General features: G+C 39.3%; 1 protein-coding gene and 1 pseudogene across 2 annotated transcripts; both read right to left on the bottom strand.

Moving 5' to 3' along the window:
* Positions 1 to 1,774: 1,774 nt before the first annotated feature.
* Positions 1,775 to 5,472, bottom strand: LOC118392039 (TRAF-interacting protein with FHA domain-containing protein A-like). Of its 2 annotated transcripts, XM_035783658.2 has the most exons (3): positions 5,184 to 5,472; positions 3,902 to 3,974; positions 1,775 to 2,816 (listed from the first exon to the last, which is right to left on the bottom strand). In XM_035783658.2, the coding sequence occupies exon 3, from the start codon at positions 2,755 to 2,757 to the stop codon at positions 2,161 to 2,163; it is 597 nt and encodes a 198-aa protein (XP_035639551.1). In that variant the 5' UTR covers positions 2,758 to 2,816; positions 3,902 to 3,974; positions 5,184 to 5,472; the 3' UTR covers positions 1,775 to 2,160. The 2 variants fall into 2 exon arrangements, with proteins under 2 accessions (XP_035639551.1, XP_035639552.1); XM_035783659.2 differs by lacking the exon at positions 3,902 to 3,974.
* Positions 5,473 to 10,964: 5,492 nt separating this feature from the next.
* On the bottom strand, positions 10,965 to 12,213 carry LOC118392725 (uncharacterized; annotated as a pseudogene).
* Between the last annotated feature and the right edge of the window lie 7,038 nt (positions 12,214 to 19,251).

Below are 19,251 nucleotides of genomic sequence, written 5' to 3'. Positions count from 1 at the left end.
GAGAGGGTTGAGTGATTCAGTGTGTAGTTGCATAAATGCTGTTAAGAAAGAAGATACTATGATATTAATAATACATTGATACCACTTTTTTTCAATTTTGCTACTCCCTGTGACAAGAGTTGTAGTGTCATGTTACACCCTCTGAGAAGTGCTATTTCCTAGTTTCCTCTATCCTTTACCTAGGTTGTGCTATACACACTATGTGAGCACAGGAGAGGGGAAGCCCGGGGAAGCTCTCCATGTGGGATGGTTCAGAGACATCTAGAGAGGAGGTTGCAAGTTTTCTCCATTGTCCGGGGCCTAAAGCTCATAGTGACATGTCGGCAGGACTGCCCGACCTCTCGTCAGCATGACGACCATGACGTTCCCACTCTACAACGGATGCTCCACCTGTCACTCCTGAAGCCTGTTGAAATCACCACCTCCTTGTACATTGCTCACGTGTCCCTCCGTCTCTGTGTACAGGTGAGCTGATGGACCCTTTCCACTTCAGGGGCTCTTTAGTAAAGTCATATTAAGGGAGCGCCGTCAACATACCAATCAACACATCTATAATGGCTTATTCGTGAACATTAAAATGTATAACTGGATATTTCCGAGCCCACTAGCCACTTGTTATAACTCACTCTTTATTACATTTCTGTCCACATCCCTGTATACAGGGAACGAGACGCATAGCCTCTAACCCAGTTGGACCTTCTCCAAAAGAACAGAACCCACTCCCTGGATCACTCACATGGGGGAAATGGCTACCTCATCCACCGGTCCTCTCCGTCCGATTCTGGGGTTTATTGCTGTTTCCAGGAGGGGCAGCTGACAGGGGGTTAACTCCTGCGGATGGATGAGCAAAAGAGAACTGACAGGAGCAAGCCCAAGTCCAGATGAGCCATACCTTCCTCAGAGCTAGTGGCCCTTTGCCTGGCTACCCAGACGCCTTGCTCAGGCCAAACGGCACGCTACTTCTCCACAGATTTCTGGATCACAGTGCATTCGGAAAGTATTCAGACCCCTTGACTTCTTCCAAATGTTACGTTACAGCCATATTCTAAAACGGATTAAATAGTTTTTTTCCCATATCAATCTACATAAAATACCCCATAATGACAAAGCAAAAACAGGTTTTTAGAAACAAATGGATTAAAAATACAAAACTGAAATATTACATTTACATAAGTATTCAGACCCTTTACTCAGTACTTTGTTGAAGCACCGTTGGCAGTGATTACAGCCTTCCCCAGATCTGTGCCTCGACACAATCTTGTCTCGGAGCTCTACGGACAATTCCTTCGAACTCATGGCTTGGTTTTTGGGTGTGTGCCTTTCCAAATCATGTCCGATCAATTTAATTTACCACAGGTGGACTCCATTCAAGTTGTAGAAACATCTCAAGGATGATAAATAGAAGCAGGATGCACCTGAGCTCAATTTCAAGTCTCATAGCAATGGGTCTGAATACTTATGTTATGTATCTCTTTATTATTTGTAATAGTGAGCAAAACAAAAATACCTGTTTTTGCTTTGTCATTATGGGATATTGTGTGTAGATTAAATAAATAACAATTCTCAGCAATCAATTTTAGAATAAGGCTGTAACTTAACAAAATGTGGGAAAAGTCAAGGGGTCTGAATACCACTGTATGTACCTCCCTGACCCTTCACCAAATGCAAACACATTCAGGGCCGTCTGATTGGTTCAGAAACCTTGGTGCCTTGCAAATAAAAGTTGAATTACTTGTTAAAGGCTTTGGTAAGTATACGACATGTAACACAATAATCAAATAAAAAGAGTTTTATTATTATAGTCAACATTTACAAAACAGTTACAAAACCATATGTTCCTTCCCCATCTTTCATTTAACACTGATACTTGAACTACATGAAAAAGGTCAATATTCTGAAGCTTTAGTTTCACATTTGATTTAATAACGTAACAGTCTTAGTAACACTTGCGGAGTGATAAGAAAAACTACACTTGAGGTCCCAATTGCTTGCCCCTACATTCAGTCAACAGTATGATTACGTTTACAGAATGTTTAATCTCGGTTACCCAGAAGTAAGATTATTGTTAAGGTTTGTCACTTCCTGTCCACGAGATTATACAATGTTTAACATCAATATTGTTTAAAGACAACTGCTACTAGGTAAAGAGAAAATCATTGTCTATGAGAGAAACATACTGCATGATTGGTACATGATTGTCTCATCCATCTCTATCGGCCCATGGCTCATGAGTGGTGGGATGTCTTTGTTTGAATGTTCTGAGCCTGTATCCATGACGGGAACAATACTTGGCACGCCCACCTCTCTGGAAGGAGGCACTGCCAGCACCCCAAACTCCACCTCGAAGCTCCCCTTTGCCTCTCCATTCTCACGACGTATCAGCAGCTCATACTCCCCGAACCGGACCAGGGCCTTATTCGGCAGCTCTGCCCTCTCCAGGTACCCCAACTCTGACCCGTTGACCGTCACGTGTCCCTTCTGGCTCAGGTTCTGCACAGAGAACAGCATGTCAGGGCTGTTGGCGGTGAGGTAGGCCTGCAAGGCCAGCTGCTTGCGGGAGACCCGTGGGTCGGCCAGGGCAAAGGTGCATCCGTGGGCGTCCCGGCCCAGCCTCAGGGGGTCCTCGGCTGGGTGCTTGTGCCTGGCGTCCAGGGGCAGCAGGCGGTAAAGAGCCTTAGAGGCCTGCTGGGGGTGGTAGAGCTGGATCTGGAGGTAGGTCATCAGCTCCTCTGTTTCCATGGTGTGAGGCAGCTCCATGATGTGTGTTATGATAGCTTTTGCAATTGAAAGGATGCTGACTTTCAGTTTCAATTGGTCTGAAAGAAAAACAGAGATAATTATTAAATTGACTATTTTTTTGTTATTCTGGCACTTAAACAAGTCTTATTAATAGAAATAGAATAACAGCTCAGACAGGGTACTGAAATTAAAAACATTTCATTCTATTGCACAATTCCATAGGGAGAAATGTCAGGGTATTTCCATGAAGCAGTAGAAAATCTCTTGTTTTGTTAACACTTTTAGTTCTCATTTTAAGGAAGACTTGTCAGAATTGCATCATTCCACACACCCAGCCTCATTCAGCATTTCCTCTAAAACTTTCACTTGATGAAAGTAATTTCACTGTGCTATGAATGTAGCCTATTTTATATGGGTCGTTCCATGAAATGAGTGCCTTTTGCCTCAGATATTTTAAGTAGAAATTATGCACCAATGTTGAATTTTAAAAGCCTGTTATATTAAATGACGTGCTCTTTACTATAGACCACATGGAAAACGCAATACATCAAAAACAAATGTATGAATAAAGACTTGCTAAAGTGTCAATATTCAGCATTTTGACATGTTCCACTGCATCCTCTATATAGATCCTAAAAAGGGTTATTTGGCTGTCCCCACAGGAGACCCCTTTTTGGTTCCAGGTAAAGCCCATTTGGTTCCAGGTAGAACCCATTACACAGAGTTCTACATGGAACCCAAAATAGTTATACCTGGAACCAAAAAGGGTTATTTCATGGGGACAGCCCTTTTGGAACCCACTCAACCCCAACATTTATCCATGTTTTCACCATCATTGGCTAGTTTTCCATCCAATTGGCGACATATTTTAATGCAAATATTCTAAAATCTGCATAAAGACAATATTGTTTGTGAATTTTCCCACTGGTGGTGTGCTTCCACCAAAAAGACGTTCTGCAGATAAAAATCACTGCTTGATGACAGTGTAACAGTGTTGCTTACTACGTCCCTCTCCGGTTACAATTAGCACACACAAAATATACTTTTTAGCAAATTTTCATGTACTGAATAATAATCTAAAGTTCAATGTGGTTCCATCACATTTTCAACTCTATCAATAGTTTTGTCTCAAAAACTGTTATGTTAAATGAAATGTGCTTACTCTGGCCTTGGCATGTACTCTCTAGCGAACAGCTCGCAGATACAGTGCAGGTTGGCTGTGCGGGTTGTCTAGTCTACATGATGAGATTATTTTGGATGAGAGAGAGAATATTAGTATTTGTCATACAGCAGTCAAGCATTGATCATCATGTCACCAGAGTAAGACCCTCGATATTTATTGGAAATGGAAAGGAGCAACAAGCTCATGACCGTGCACATTCACCACTCTGTGCAATTCATCCTAATTTATTTCATTGGTAGTTCAATAAACTGCATGGTTTTCCGAATAGTAATGGGTGGACCACACAACATATCATCGCGTGACTCCCAAGTTTACGTCGATATGATGGTTATTAAATCAATATTTGCTCATAAAGGCGTTTCCACGGTCATTTCTCGAATAATAATTGTTATTGTCACAAAAAGTTCCCTCGTGGGGATTTATGGGTGATTTAATAGGCACTCATGGTTGTCGAATTATGGGCGAGATCAGGTCCGTCGTGTGCATTATTTCTCCCAAAAATAGTTGCCAGAAATCGGGCAAATTGGTCCGTTTATTTTAGTAGAAGTTCAGTCTACCATATTATAGTCATTCTAAAAACATGACAATACAATTCGTTGAAATAAAACGTTATTTCACATATATACATATATATATATGTTTTATATATATATATATATGTATAAAAAGTTATTTCACATACGTTATTTCACATATATACATATATATATATGTTTTATATATATATATATGTATATATATACATATATATATATGTTTTATATATATATATACGTATATATATACACACATATATATATATATATGTTTTATATATATATATACGTATATATATACATATATATATATATATATGTTTTATATATATATATTTTATATATATATATATATATTTTATATATATATATTATATATGTGAAATAACGTTTTATTTCAACGAATTGTATTGTCATGTTGTTAGAATGACTCTAATATATATATATTATATAGAAGTTACACTACTCAAAATACACCTAATTGGTGGAACAACCCATACTCCGCCAGTTTAGGAAACAGTTTTTCACAACAGCCAGTCTACTATATTGTCAGAAGTGAAGAACATGTTCGATCTGCAACATTCTTGCACACATGTTTTTCTATAGCTCTAATAACATGACTAGACTTGTCGAAGATTTTACTGATATTGAAATGTCATGACATTCAATCAAACAACAAAACCATTCTGAATGTTCACTACCAAACTTGCTAGGCTATATCTTACCTGTAAAATTAGGTAGTTGTAGCAATTGTACACGCAGCGTCTGCAAAGATCAGGCTACATACAGTAAGTATGCGTCTCCGACTGTTGACTTGCTTACTTGAAAGGGTACAACAACTATTGCCTGCCTACTGGCGCAACAACCTTTGTGCGAACTATAATGGGTGTCGGAGGATAGTAACAAAGATATGTTCTATCTATGATAGTTCAACAGAGTTTCTAAACCATACTGTACTGTGATAGTACTGCCGAGAGCAAAACAACAGGAAGGGGATAACCGTTGAGTCAGCAAGCACGCGCTCCACCATTCATGGTTATGACTAGATGGGATACAGTTTTTGTCAGATTGGACTTTTTGTAACAGGTTAGGAGAATTTGAAGGCTATGAGAATTTATGCAACCGTTTATGAGAGTTAACGTAGCAGGTTATAATAATTAGGTTAAGGTTAGGAAAATGGTTAGTGTTAGCTAAAATGCACAAAAGGTCAACATTTTGACGTTCATTTGACAAAAGCCGTATACCTTCTAGCATTGACCATATTACATCGCACCACCGTAGACAGTGAATTGCTGCTTGCCTTGGGAAATTCCAGAATTCCCCAATAGCTCTATCTCTTTAGGGAATGTCTGTTTATGATTTCAATTTTGCAGGCTCCATGCAACTTCCTTACAAATTTCAGTAACCCCATATGGAAAAGTAATATATGGCCTTTATATATCAGCAAGGGAAGATTCTGAAAACTCTCAATGGGAAGAAAATCACAGGTCATGTCCCTAGAACTTTGGCTAGCCTGAGGATGGTCGTTTCTGGGGTTCCACCATAGATGATATAAAATAAAATGTAGAGGGGTCATGGTGGTTGAAGCCAAAAGGCTGTTCAGTAAGAAAGAGAGGCAGAGAAGTGAAAGCCTGTCAGTGTTATTCATGTTCGAGAAGGTTGAACCAAAGACAGAACAGATGGGCTTCCTGGCTTTCACTGTTACAAAGAGTTTGCCCCACCTCAATTCATGTGTTTTAAAATGCCAAAGAATGGGACATGTAGCGGCTCTGTGCAAAGGAAAGAAAAGATGTGCCAAGTGTGTAGGGGAACATGATTATGTTGAATGTGGAAACAATGTCAAGGTTAAATTGTGTAAATGGGGAGGGGGGGCACACAGTAACAGCAGTTGGTGGATGCCAGAAAGAGGCTAGAGATGCCCAAAGATATAAAATCACTCATAATGTCTCTTATGCAGAGGCATCAAGGCAGAGTGGTTTAACTATTAGGCAGAATGATGGAGCTAGTAGGGCTACTGCTGGAATTAGTGGACCTACTGTAAGAAATGTTACTTATGTTGGTCCAGACACGGATAGGATACCTGTTCAGAAATCTTGCGCTCACAAATATGTGTTGCTTCAAAGGACACCTTAATAGTTAATCAGATTGACTTTTTTAGCCTTCATTGGAAAGGTTATCAACCTGCCCGCGTTTGTGGAAAGAAGAACTGCCAAGTTGAAGATTGTGGAAGCAGCTACAGAGTTTTTAGGGGTAACAGATGTTACTGTCGCCATGATTGTTGATATGTTGACTCCTAATAATCCTAATGATGGAATGTCTCAGTATGATTATAATTAGTGTTATTGTTTTTGTTATCCATCAGTGTAATGCTAGGAGCCTTATTGCTAACGGTCAGGAGACAAATATGTCATTGATTTAGAGATCAAACCTGAAGTGATATGTGTTCTAGAAACATGGCTTTTACATCTTGATTTGATTATTTCTGGTTATTGCTCAATCAGACCTGATAGATCAACTGGACAGGGTGGTGGGTGTGTTAAGTTCATAAGAGAAGGTGTTGTATATCGTCATTTAACTGTGCCATCTGTATATGAATGTGTGATTGTGGAAATCTACATTTCAGGGAGTAATATTAAGTGACAGAATTTTTACAACCCTTGTCGTCAACTATCTGTAGTGATGTTTCATGAAATATCAGGAAAATTGGGCACTAGAGAGATGTGGTTCCCGACTTTAATGCACATAGTAGTTTATTGGAAAGCACACATACAGATGCTAATGGTACTATTGTGGAATATATGAGCATTAGTATGTCTTAACAATGGATGTGGTACAAGAGTTGATGTTAGAGGGGTTACATCCTGCCTGGGCCTCACAATGGCTTCTAACTCTATTACATTTATGTATGAATGGAATATAATGTATGTGTCACGCCCTGATCTGTTTCACCTGTCCCTGTGCTTGTCTCTATCCCCCTCCAGGTGTGGCCCATCTTCCCCATTATCCCCTGGGTACTTATACCTGGGTTCTCTGTTTGTCTGTTGCCAGTTCGTCTTGTTTGTTCAAGTCAACCAGCGTTTTGTCTCAGCTCCTGCTTTTCCCCAGTCTCTCTTTTTCTCGCCCTCCTGGTTTTGACCCTTGCCTTTCCTGACTGAGCCTGCCTGCTGTCCTGTGCCTTTGCCCCTACTATGGATTACCGACCTCTGCCTGACCTGACCCTGGGCCTGCCTGCCGCCCTGTACCTCGGGCCCCACTACTCTGGATTATCGATCCCTGCCTGCCTTGACCTGTCGTTTGCCTGCCCCTGTTTTTGCAATAAACATTGTTACTTCAACACAGTCTGCACTTGGGTCTTACCTGAAACCTGATAAAATGATTCTACTGTTGGAAGTGATCATTTCCCGATTTCATGCACCATGAACTTGGATGTTACTATTCCAGCTGGGGTAACAGTCAGAAGATGGTGCTTTCAAAAAGCAGACTGGGAAAAGTTTGGTGATCATTGCTTGAAGTCTGTTGGACAGTTGATGTATGTGCTGCCTCTGTGACCTCTCTGATTTTGAGTGCTGCAAATGTATATGTGCCAGTGAGTGAAGTGGGTGAGAAAAGCAATGTGGCTCCTTGGTGGACTGAAGAGGGCACTGTGGCTATTTGAGAAACAAATAGGGCTTACAGAGTGTTGCGTAGGAATATGACTCCTGAGAATCTAGTAGATTTCCAAAGGAAGAGAGCTTTAGTACATAGGGTCATTAAGTCTGTCAAGAAATGTATGGAGACAGATCTGCTCTACAATAGGCAGGATTACTGAGCTGGGGGATGTATGGTCTATGTTGAAGAAGATGACTGGAAGAAGCAAGCATCTCGAATTCCATTTTGGTTGTGGGTCAGAAAATGGACGTAACTGATAAAGAAAAAGCTGATGGGGAAGACATTTTTTAGGGTACATAGTGGAGTTACTTTGGATGAAGTATATAAGCAACGCAGGTGTGCGATTTTAAATGCTCATGTTAATGTGTATAAGAACAGGGATACTGTTGAATTTTCTTTGGATGCTGTTTTTAACATACATGACATGCATTCAGCCTTGATAGGCTGTGGATTTCCAGCCCCAGGTCATGATCAGTTGTGCCATGTAATGTTTAAGCATCTACCCGATGAGGTCATACATGTTTTCCTGGGATTATTTAATACAATTTGGAGTGAGGGAGTTATACCTTCTGGTTTGAAACGTGCAGTAATGTTAACTTTTGTAAAGCCTGGTAAGAACCCTTCATGTGCTGATATAGTTATAGACCAATAGCACTGACCTCTAACTTGTGTAAGCTGTTGGAACATAGAGCATAGAGGTTTATAGAGTCAATGTCAAAGTGGATTGCATAAAGGTAGATAAACTATGGATGCATTAATAAAGGTGAGCAATGAAGTAAAAAAATATATATATACACTGGTCATGAAAGAAGTAGTGGCTACTGTCTTTTTTTACATTGAAAAGGCTTATAACACTATGTGGAGAGAAGGCCTACTGATTAAGATGGTTAAGATGGCCTTATTTATTCGCTCTTTTAGGCCGCTCAGCAAGGAAGAAGCCACTGCTCCAAAACCGCCATAAATAAGCCAGACTACGGTTTGCAACTGCACATGGGGACAAAAATCGTACTTTTTGGAGAAGTGTCCTCTGGTCTGATGAAACGACAAGAGAACTGTTTGGCCATAATGGCCATTGTTATGTTTGGAGAAAAAGGGGGAGGCTTGCAAGCCGAAGAACACCATCCCAACCGTGAAGCATGGGGGTAGCAGAATCATGTTGTGGGGGTGCTTTGCTGCAGGAGGGACAGGTGCACTTCACATATAGATGGCTTCATGATGGAGGGAAGTTATGTGGATATATTGAAGCAACATCTCAAGACATCAGTCAGGAAGTTAAAGTTTGGTCGCAAATGGGTCTTCCAAATGGACAATGACCACAAGCATACTTCCAAAGTTATGGCTTAAGGACAACAAAGTCAAGGTATTGGAGTGGCCATCACAAAGCCCTGACCTCAATCCTACAGAAAATTTGTGGGCAGAACTGAAAAAGCGTATGCGAGCAAGGAGGCCTACAAACCTGACTCAGTTACACCACCTCTGTCAGGAGGAATGGGCCAAAATTCACCCAACTTATCGTGGGAAGCTTGTGGAAGGCTACCTGAAACATTTGACCCAAGTTAAACAATTTAAAGGCAATGCTACCAAATACTAATTGAGTGTGTGTGAACTTCTGACCCACTGGGAAAGTGATGAAAGACATAGCTGAAAATAAATCACTCTACTATTATTCAGACATTTCACATTCTTAAAATAAGTGGTGATCCTAACTGACCTAAAACAGGGAATTTGTACTAGGATTCAAATGTCAGGAAAGGTTTAAAACTGAGATTAAATGTATTTGGCTAAGGTGTATGTAAACTTCCGACATCAACTGTATATTGCAGCCTATATTGTGAATAGTTGTAGTGGTTTTTACAGCTGTACTACTTGAATACTTGGATTTAAAAGTATATAGTCCTAATAAACTTTTTTTCCCTGATATGTCATGCACTCATAATAAAATAATTAAAACCATAATCTTGTTTCTTCACTCTGGTTTGATAGTGTCCTTTCCAAACAACGGTACTGTACATAATGTTGGAAGGCTAGCCAGGCCACACTGCAGATAATCTATCCTTTTCTATAAACCAACATATGGCCATCATCATATGACTGGTAACGAAAAAGTATGAACATGTAATGCACTCACTACTGTAAATCGCTCTGTATAAGAGTATGCTAAATTACTCAAATGTTTTAAAAAAGCAACGTGAATGATGAGATCCTTCCTTTGCCTGTAGTCTGTTCCCTTTGTGGAAGTTTTACTGCCCTCTGCTGGATAGGTGGTGTACACACAGATCAGGGAAGTCAAGACATCGCCGAAGAGCAGGGTTTTCCAAACTCGGTCCTGGCTAGCCCAGATTCCCAATCACCGAACCTCATAACTAGCTACCAAGAAGCCATTTCAGGCTCTCAATCATGTTAGAGTAGCTAGCTTGTCTTACGATCTTAGCTGGCATGCCTGCTGACAAGGTTGGTAGACTTTAGAAAAGCAAGCAATAACTAAATGTACTGAATAAGACTCACATTCCCTTCAATCTTTTACCCAGATTTTAACAGAAGATGCAGAGAAGTATGCAGACAAAGAAGTAAGACATGCAGAAAAAAAATATATATACATTTTTTATATATATTTTTTATATATAGAATTAAGCACAATGATTATGGCTCTAGATTGCAGGAAAAACGTTTTAATGTGTTGGAACAAATTAATGTACGGACGGGGCCTAGCCCCCCTACGGACCACCACTCAGACATTCTCACATACTTTGTGCGCCCTCAGATTTTTTGGGTGCATGACGCCCCTGGTCACATGTGAATGACCACACAAAATGGCAGGAGCCATTTAAGTAGAAACACAAATCACTAGTAAAAGAGTTTTACCCTGTAAGGACAACGATGGCGATCAAACTCAAGATGTTGGACACAATTAAAGCTAGGAGTTTGGGGTTTAAAGGAAGTTGTTGATATTCTTTCTTAGAAACACAGGAATACATGTCAAATTTTGTAAGCTTTGTCTTCGACCCTTTTCCAATTCAGAGTTGCATCAGCAAATTGATTTTAGAGTTTGATTTGTCTTGTTCCTCTTGGGGAGGTTGTAGACATATTAATCACTCCTATTTTCATGTGGGTAAATTATTCTGGATGGGATTCTCCTGTGCCATGTCTGAACCAATAGACACTGTGTTCTCCTGCACAGATCTCAGTGTGTATTATACAGTTCAGAATCACAGAGTCTCCTGGCTGGACTGACTAAGACATAGGCTGCTGAGTAAGATGCTGGTTCCTGGAATCTGCACCCTTTATAACACAGTAAAACCAAGGTTATCATAATTGTTTTAGTTTTAATATAACCGCTTAAAAGAGCCTGATAACCACATGATAATACACATATTACCCTAATGCAAAAGAAACACACCCTTTCCGAAGATCATGGCATCAATCTCGTGTGGCACAGTAACACATCCCCTTATCTGATGGTCTGGCGTCTTCAATAGTCAGCACAAAACTAGCTCCACTTTCCTTGCTACAAACCAGGTGCTGTTGTTAAACTCCCCATAGAATGTTGGAGTGAATGTAAAGTGATAGCATGCAGACTGAAGCTTGTCCCACTGTCATCTTGAACCAGTTGAAGTAACTTCCTTCGGTTTCTGAGATGAAACATCTCAAACCAACTGTGTATCCAGAGATGAATGTATTTAGGACATTAGACTGTCTGGTGGTAGTAGACCACCCTTTAGAAAGGACAAAAACAAAGATTTACATGACTTGAGTATCTTCACATGTTTTTAGTCTCATCTCATCCCTCTATTCTGTCAGCATTTTCTAATGCAGTTAGTTTTCATACATATGGATTCCTTAAACCTACCTGTACTAAATGTCAGCAAAGAAAATAAACGTAGTTGGGTCATTGTATAATTCCACCTCTGATGACGGCATCTTCTCATGCGTAGACTAGTCGTCCTGTGTTACAGATGGGAGTGAGAGTCAAGAGGTTATGGGTGTCTTTTTATACACTACTGGAGTGTGGGTCCACAGGCCTGATTGGCTGCTGTGACATCAGTAAACAGACAGAACAGACAGAACAGGACAGCCGTACCCTCCCCTCTGACCTTTTTCTGTCCTCATGCTACATGTCTTCAAAAAGATATCGAGAGAGAAGCACACCCTGTGGAACACATGCAAAAATGCTTGCCCTCATTTTAGATCTTGAATTTGAATGTTTATGGTAATACGGCATGATTATTATTGGAAAGCTCCAATTTACACACTCAAACAGTGGTGGAAAAAGAACCCGATTGTCATACTTGAGTAAAAGTAACGACACCTTAATAGAAAATGCCTCAAAAGTGAAAGTCACCCAGTAAAATACTACTTGAGTAAAAGTATTTGGTTTGAAATATACTTATGTATCAAAAATAAATGTAAATGCTAAACAATAGTCAAGTATCAAAAGTGAAAAAAATTATTTCAAATTTCTTATACTAAGCAAACCAGACAGCACCCTTTTTCTTTTTGAAATGTACAGATAGCCAGGAGCACACTCCAACACTCAGACATCATTTACAAACAAAGCATTTGTGTTTAGTGAGTCCGCCACATCAGAGGCAGTAGGGATGACCAGGGATGTTCTCTTGATAAGTGTGTGAATTCATTAACTAGTACTTTTGGGTGTCAGGGAAAATGTACGGAGTAAAAAGTACATTCTTTTCTTCAGGAATGTAGTGAAGTAAAAGTTGTCAAAAATATAAATATTAAAGTAAAGTACAGATACCACAAAAAACTACTTGAATAGTACTTTAAAATGTTTTTACTTAAATACTTTACACAACTGCTCATAAAAGGTATTAGTAGCATTAACATTAACATTAACATTATTCATTGGTATCACAAATGCTTTCTCCAGCAGTTTAATTCAGGAATTTTGGACATTGTGGCAAATCATTTTACATCAGACAGAATACTATTGGTGCACATACATACATACATACATACATACATACATACATACATACATACATACATACATACATACATAACTATTGAATGTACACACTGAAGACTGCTTTTACGTTTACATATTGTCTAATTCTGATGGATCTCAAAATTACCAATATAGGCCCTGACCTGCAGGGGGAAGGTTGCTCTGTACTTCCTCATACCTACTTTCACTACATCTCTATCGTGCTCACACAAAGAGATTGTATCTATACTATTTGTATATCCTCTCAATACTTTCTCAAGTCATCGAAAGCATTCTGATAGATATCAGGCATCAAATGTGATAAAGTATTTTGTTTCCTTTGTCAGATGACTATCGTAACAACATCAGGTTCTGGTCTGCATATAAACATGTGTTATGAGTGTGGTTCAGGAAGGAGTTTTGGTGTGATGGTGGGGGCTGAGACCTTGGTTGCATCCAAAATTGCACCATATTCCCTATATAGTGCACTGCCTTTGGCCAGAGGCACTTCTTTTGAGCAGAGCCCACAGGGTGCCATTTCAGAAGCACACGTGTCATTTGGTTGATGCTGTAGGTAGTGTGACAAACCTCTTCAAGGTTAGGAGAGTTTGTCATAAGTTTAGCAGGAGACCGTCACCAAAATCACCCCAAAATGAGAGTTCTTTCGAACAGGACAGTACCTGTATGTTGGTTTCTATGTCCTAGTCCACCCAGGCCTCAGGCATGGTCAAGGATAGAAGGGTTTGGTACACGAATCGGGTTCTCAGTCGGTCCAGGTTCAAATACCAACAGGTAAGTCCAAACAGTCCAGGTCATATACGGTTAATCCAGATGATATATATTGTCTCTTTTTCCCCCATCCCCTTCTTCTCTCTCTTCCTAGTTTGTCTTGACCCGTTATCTGTGAGTCGGCCCCACCTTCCGAGCACTCTTGCTTCTGGAGATTGTAGTTTTTGGAGGCCGGCCATTTTGTGATCTGTAGTTCTGGCCGGGGTGGCCATTTGAGTGAGAGGGCAGAGCCTGTTTATTAGTTCTGCGGTCACATATCTGCCATTTATCACCCCCTTCTTTGCCACAGTGTGTTTTTGTCAGCTAAAAGTAAACCAAGCCTTGATGAGTGCACGGTCCACCCTCCTGCCTCCCTGAAAATAACAACATGAAAACTATGGGCTGAAAGTGTTGGACCTGAGGGCAGGTTATCAACCTCCTCAGAATCCCTCAGTGCAGCACAAATAGTGAAATCGAGTGCATGTTGAACAAAGACATCACAAGGCTTTTCAAAGGCATTATCAACACAATTAGCAACATCATTATTTGCATGCAAATCAAACTGCCTTGGTAACAAACCATAACAAATGTCAGAAAGAGCTCACACCTAAAAAGATACTCCTTCATATTTGTATTGTGACGTAGAAGTCCGTCAACTGGCCGCGGGCAGCATTTGGTTCTTTAACGCACACACATTCATCACTCCTCCCTGCGCCATTATAAGATAAGTTAACAATGTGGGTCGACACACAAATTAACTTCTGTCTTGGTGCATGCATTTCACACTTGTCAATGTTCATATTTGAGAGATACAATAATTATTATACTTATCAATGTTGTGGATGAGCGCATTGTTTGTTTGTTCTGTTCCTCTCTCTCCATCTCTGTAGCTTCCGGGTATGCTGGAAAAGGACCCGAGCTAAGGGAATTGGGTTGGCTTTATAGTGCCTGTCCCAAATGGCTCATTAATGCATATGGGCATATTGAAAGATATTGTCAGTAGTGATGTAATGTTGTAAATGTTATGTTGTGATATTGTTTAAAACCGTGTTGCAATGTATATCCTTTAGTATGTTTAGTTCATGGAAAATGTAGGTTTGTATTGTTAATTGATTAATTAACCAGGGTTAATTGTTCTAAGGGGAGGGGCTAGCCCTACAAAAGGAGCCTCTCTTTCAGTCATGGAGAGGCATTTTTTTTTGGATTGAGCTGTGGATGGGGCAGCATGGTTTTTAAGCTGTCCCATAAGGTAGACGTTGATGGCAGTACTGTTGTTTTTTTTGTTCCGGAATCACTTGTAAATAAACACCTTTGCACAGAAGAACTTTTGCGGTTCCGCCATCTTTTTATTTTGATAGAGGTTAGGTTATCCAGTTTAGCCTTCTGGCCTACTCTACGTGACATGTATACTCCCCAAACGTTCTCAAGTCATTGAAAGCTTTTACGTTATGTCATTTATGTGTTATGCCATTTATAACACACTATTTCCTCTGCAAGATGAACATCGTGACAACAACAGGTTGTGGTCTGCATAAATGTGGTACGAGTGTGGTTCGGAGAGACAGAGTTTGTAGAAGGTGGGGGTGGTTTCATCCAAAAGGGCACCCTGTAGTCCTTACATAGTGTACTACTTTTTGCAAGGGTCCATAGGGCTCTTGGTCCATGGGTCCTGCATGGTCAAACGTAGTGCACACCCCAGAAAGTATTCACACCCCTTGACTTTTCCACATTTTGTTGTGTTACAGCCTTAAAACATTTATTACGTTTAGATATCTTGTCACTGGCCTACACATAATACCCCATAATGTCAAAGTGGAATTTTTACAAATTAATTAAAAATTAAAAATTAAAAGCTGAAATGTCTTAATTAAGTATTCATTATGTTTTCAATCCCTTTGTTATGGCAAGCCGAAATGAGTTCAGGAGCAAAACTTTGCTTAACAAGTCACATAATAATAATGTTTAACATGAGGTTTTCCAATGCCTTGCAAAGAAGGGCCCCTATTGGTAGATGGGTAAAAAAAAAGCAGACATTGAATATCCGTTTGAGCATGGTGAAGTTATTAATTATACTTTGGACAATACACCCAATGACTACAAAAATACAGGCATCTTTCCTAACTAAGTTGCCGGAGAGAAAGGAAACAGGTCAGGGATTTCACCATGAGGGCAATTGTGACTTTAAAAATTCTTCGGGATCGGTGTCCTGTCAATTGGACAGTTGTAAATCGTGTGTCATGTACGCAGATTTTAGCGAAACAAAAAATGTCGGTACATATAAGAGTCTTATATCGGTTCAAAGCTTAAATTCTTGTTAATCTAACTGCATTGTCCAATTTACAGTAGCTATTACTGCGAAAAAATGCCATGCTATTGTTTGAGGAGAGCACAAAACAACAAAACACTTTTTCACAGGGATAGGTTTCATACATTCACATCTAAAGGTGAAATGTGGACTTACATTCTGAAATCTTGCTCTGATATGTCATCTTAAGGGTCCCAGAGATAACATTTAGTATTGTTTTCTTAGATAAAGTCCTTTTCCATATCCTAAAAAGGTCCATATAGCATTCACAATCGATTTTGTATTTCCACACATTCAACTTGCAAAGAAAGGAATCTGTGAAATGTTGTTTCAACCAGTCACATTATGTTCGTATTTATTCCTCAGACACCCTAGAATGTAACCAGACTTCACTATATCGTTTGACATGTAGTATATCCTATAGGACACCAATTTTAGTATTTTAGTAGTCATGGCGTGCCGATGACACGGGCAGTGTTCACTTGATCGACTGTAACTTTGTCAAATGAGCACCAATCATGTTCAAACAAAGCTGGCTAGATAGCCAATGAGCTGGGCTTTACAGGAGTATGTGGAAACCCTGTATCCATCGCACAATCGTCCAGCTAATCTTGTGCACAAGAGGGCTTCTTCCTTTTGGACATTCATGCAAGAATATGGCGAAGCGCGTGTGGTTACGCATATCTGTGAGTTATGAAGTTATGAACACTAAGTGTTTTGCAAATGTTGAACAATATGGCTACTAATACTGGAAAAGTTATCTCAAAGTCCAAGTATACAGATTTTGGACGATATTCTTGCAGAAAAATGTAATAGATAACAGCTAAAGGAGAGAACGCTAACGTTACCTGCTAACATTACCATAGACTGGTAAGTAAAATACGAGTCTTTATATTTAAATGATTTTATATTGTAAATCCGAAAGCCACAACATGTCAAAGTCAACATACAATACACATTGGCCACCCGACTGGCACAGTCGTCTAACACACTGCAGTAGCAGGTTCGAATCCAGGCTGCACCTCCTCCATAGGGAGGCGCACAATTATAAGCGTCATTGTAAATAAGAATTTGTACTGACTTGCCTAGTTAAATAAAGGTTAATTAAAAAAAAAAAAAAAGATTGGTACACAACCTTCACCACAGTGTTCTCCACTCAAATATAATATATGTTTATAGATATGCTGTTGTTTATTTGATGTATTGCTAAAATAAAGGTTCAATATAATAAGTAATAAACTTGAGTTCTTACTGATTTTTCTAGTGGTAAAGACTGACTTCAAAGAGACCTCATTCAAGCTTTCCATCCCCCACTCAGCCGAACTTCTGCTCCCTCTGGCTCCACAACAAACCCCCGCCTGGCCACCTAGAGGTGTGAATACCCAGCCAGCCTACAAGTAGAGGATGGTAAGTGCTTTACAGCTGAAAGGGACTTGGGCCCAGCAGCATAATCTTGTGTAGAGGGCGTGTTGTAGGTACAGTCATTGTAAATAACGTGTACATTAATTTATTCATTTATTTATATTTTTTTTTACTTTGTGTTTGTAGTGTCTTCACTAAAGACATTAGATCAGTGTTGGCTGCTAACTTGGCCCTTGTCCTAAATATTTCACCTCTGTGTTTGGAGACATTGTATCAGCATTTTTGTTGGGTCTCCTGTTAGTACATTTTATGTAGGGAAGCTAATGATCCATAATATTTGACATTTCTGGGAGTGTGTAAACTTGTATTTTTTATTAGCATAGAATTTTTGTATGTTTTCTATGTAGTTATATTCTTGAAAATGTATCAATTTACCAATTTGGCTACTTGGTTACATTTGGGCAAATTGTGAAGGACACCTGGGTGACTTCATACTAAATGTCATGTAGTTTGCTCATTCTTCAAGTTATCAGTACAACAAAAATAAAAAAATAAAGGTTGTTTTTGTCTTTGTATTTTCTTCTACCAGAGCTATTGTGTTATATTTTCATACATTCATTTCACATTTTCACAAACTTCAAAGTGTTTCCTTTCAAATGGTACCAAGAATATGCATAACCTTGCTTCAGGGCCTAAACTACAGGCAGTTAGATTTGGGTATGCCATTTTAGGCTCAAATTGAAAAAACTATGCTGATCCCTAAGAAGTTTTAAAACAGTTACAGAATTGAATGCCTGAAATAGGAGAAAACTGAGAATGGATCAACAACATTGTAGTTACTCCACAATACTAACCTAATTGACAGAGTGAAAAGAGGAAGCCTGTACAGAATAAAAATATACCAGAAAATGCATCCTGTTTGCAGCAAGGCACTAAAGTAATATCGCAAAAAATGTGGCAAAGAAATTCACTTTCTTTCCTGAATACAAAGTGTAAATGGAATGGAGCTAAGCACAGGTAAAATCATAGAGGAAAACCTGGTTCAGTCTGCTTTACACCAGACACTGGTAGATTAATTCACCTTTCAGCAGGACAATAACCTAAAACACAAGGTCAAATCTACACTGGAGTTGTTGAACAAGAAGAGAGTGAATGTTCCTGTTTTGACTTAAATCGGCTTGAATATCTATGGCAAGACCTGAAAATGGGTGTCTAGCAATGATCAACAACCAATTTGACAGAGTTTGAAGAATTTCTTACAGACTTACAGTTGTAATTGCTGCCAAAGGTGATTATAACATGTTTTGATTCAGGGGTTGAATACTTATCTCATCAAGTTATGTTAGTGTTTAGTTTTTCATGAATGTTTTACACATTAGAATGTGTCTTCAACTTTGACATTAAAATAGTATCTTGTGTCGATCGTTGACAAAAAAAAAAAGACAATTAAATCAATTTGAATCCCAATTTGTAACACAACAAAATGTTTAAAAAATCTAGGGGTGTGAATACTTTCTGAAGGCACTGTATAAGGAATAGTGTGCCATTTCGGATGCAGACCTTGTTTGATTGATGTTATAGGTAGATTTACATTTACATTTAAGTCATTTAGCAGACGCTCTTATCCAGAAGCGACTTACAAATTGCATTCACCTTATGACATCCAGTGGAACAGCCACTTTACAATAGTGCATCTAAATCTTTTAAGGGGGGTAAGAAGGATTACTTTATCCTATCCTAGGTGTTCCTTAAAGAGGTGGGGTTTCAG

The sequence above is a fragment of the Oncorhynchus keta genome, chromosome 13 (genome assembly GCF_023373465.1).
Source record: "Oncorhynchus keta strain PuntledgeMale-10-30-2019 chromosome 13, Oket_V2, whole genome shotgun sequence".
NCBI lineage: Eukaryota > Metazoa > Chordata > Actinopteri > Salmoniformes > Salmonidae > Oncorhynchus > Oncorhynchus keta.
Note: the sequence above shows the minus strand (reverse complement) of the source record. Positions and strands in the feature narration are given on the sequence as shown.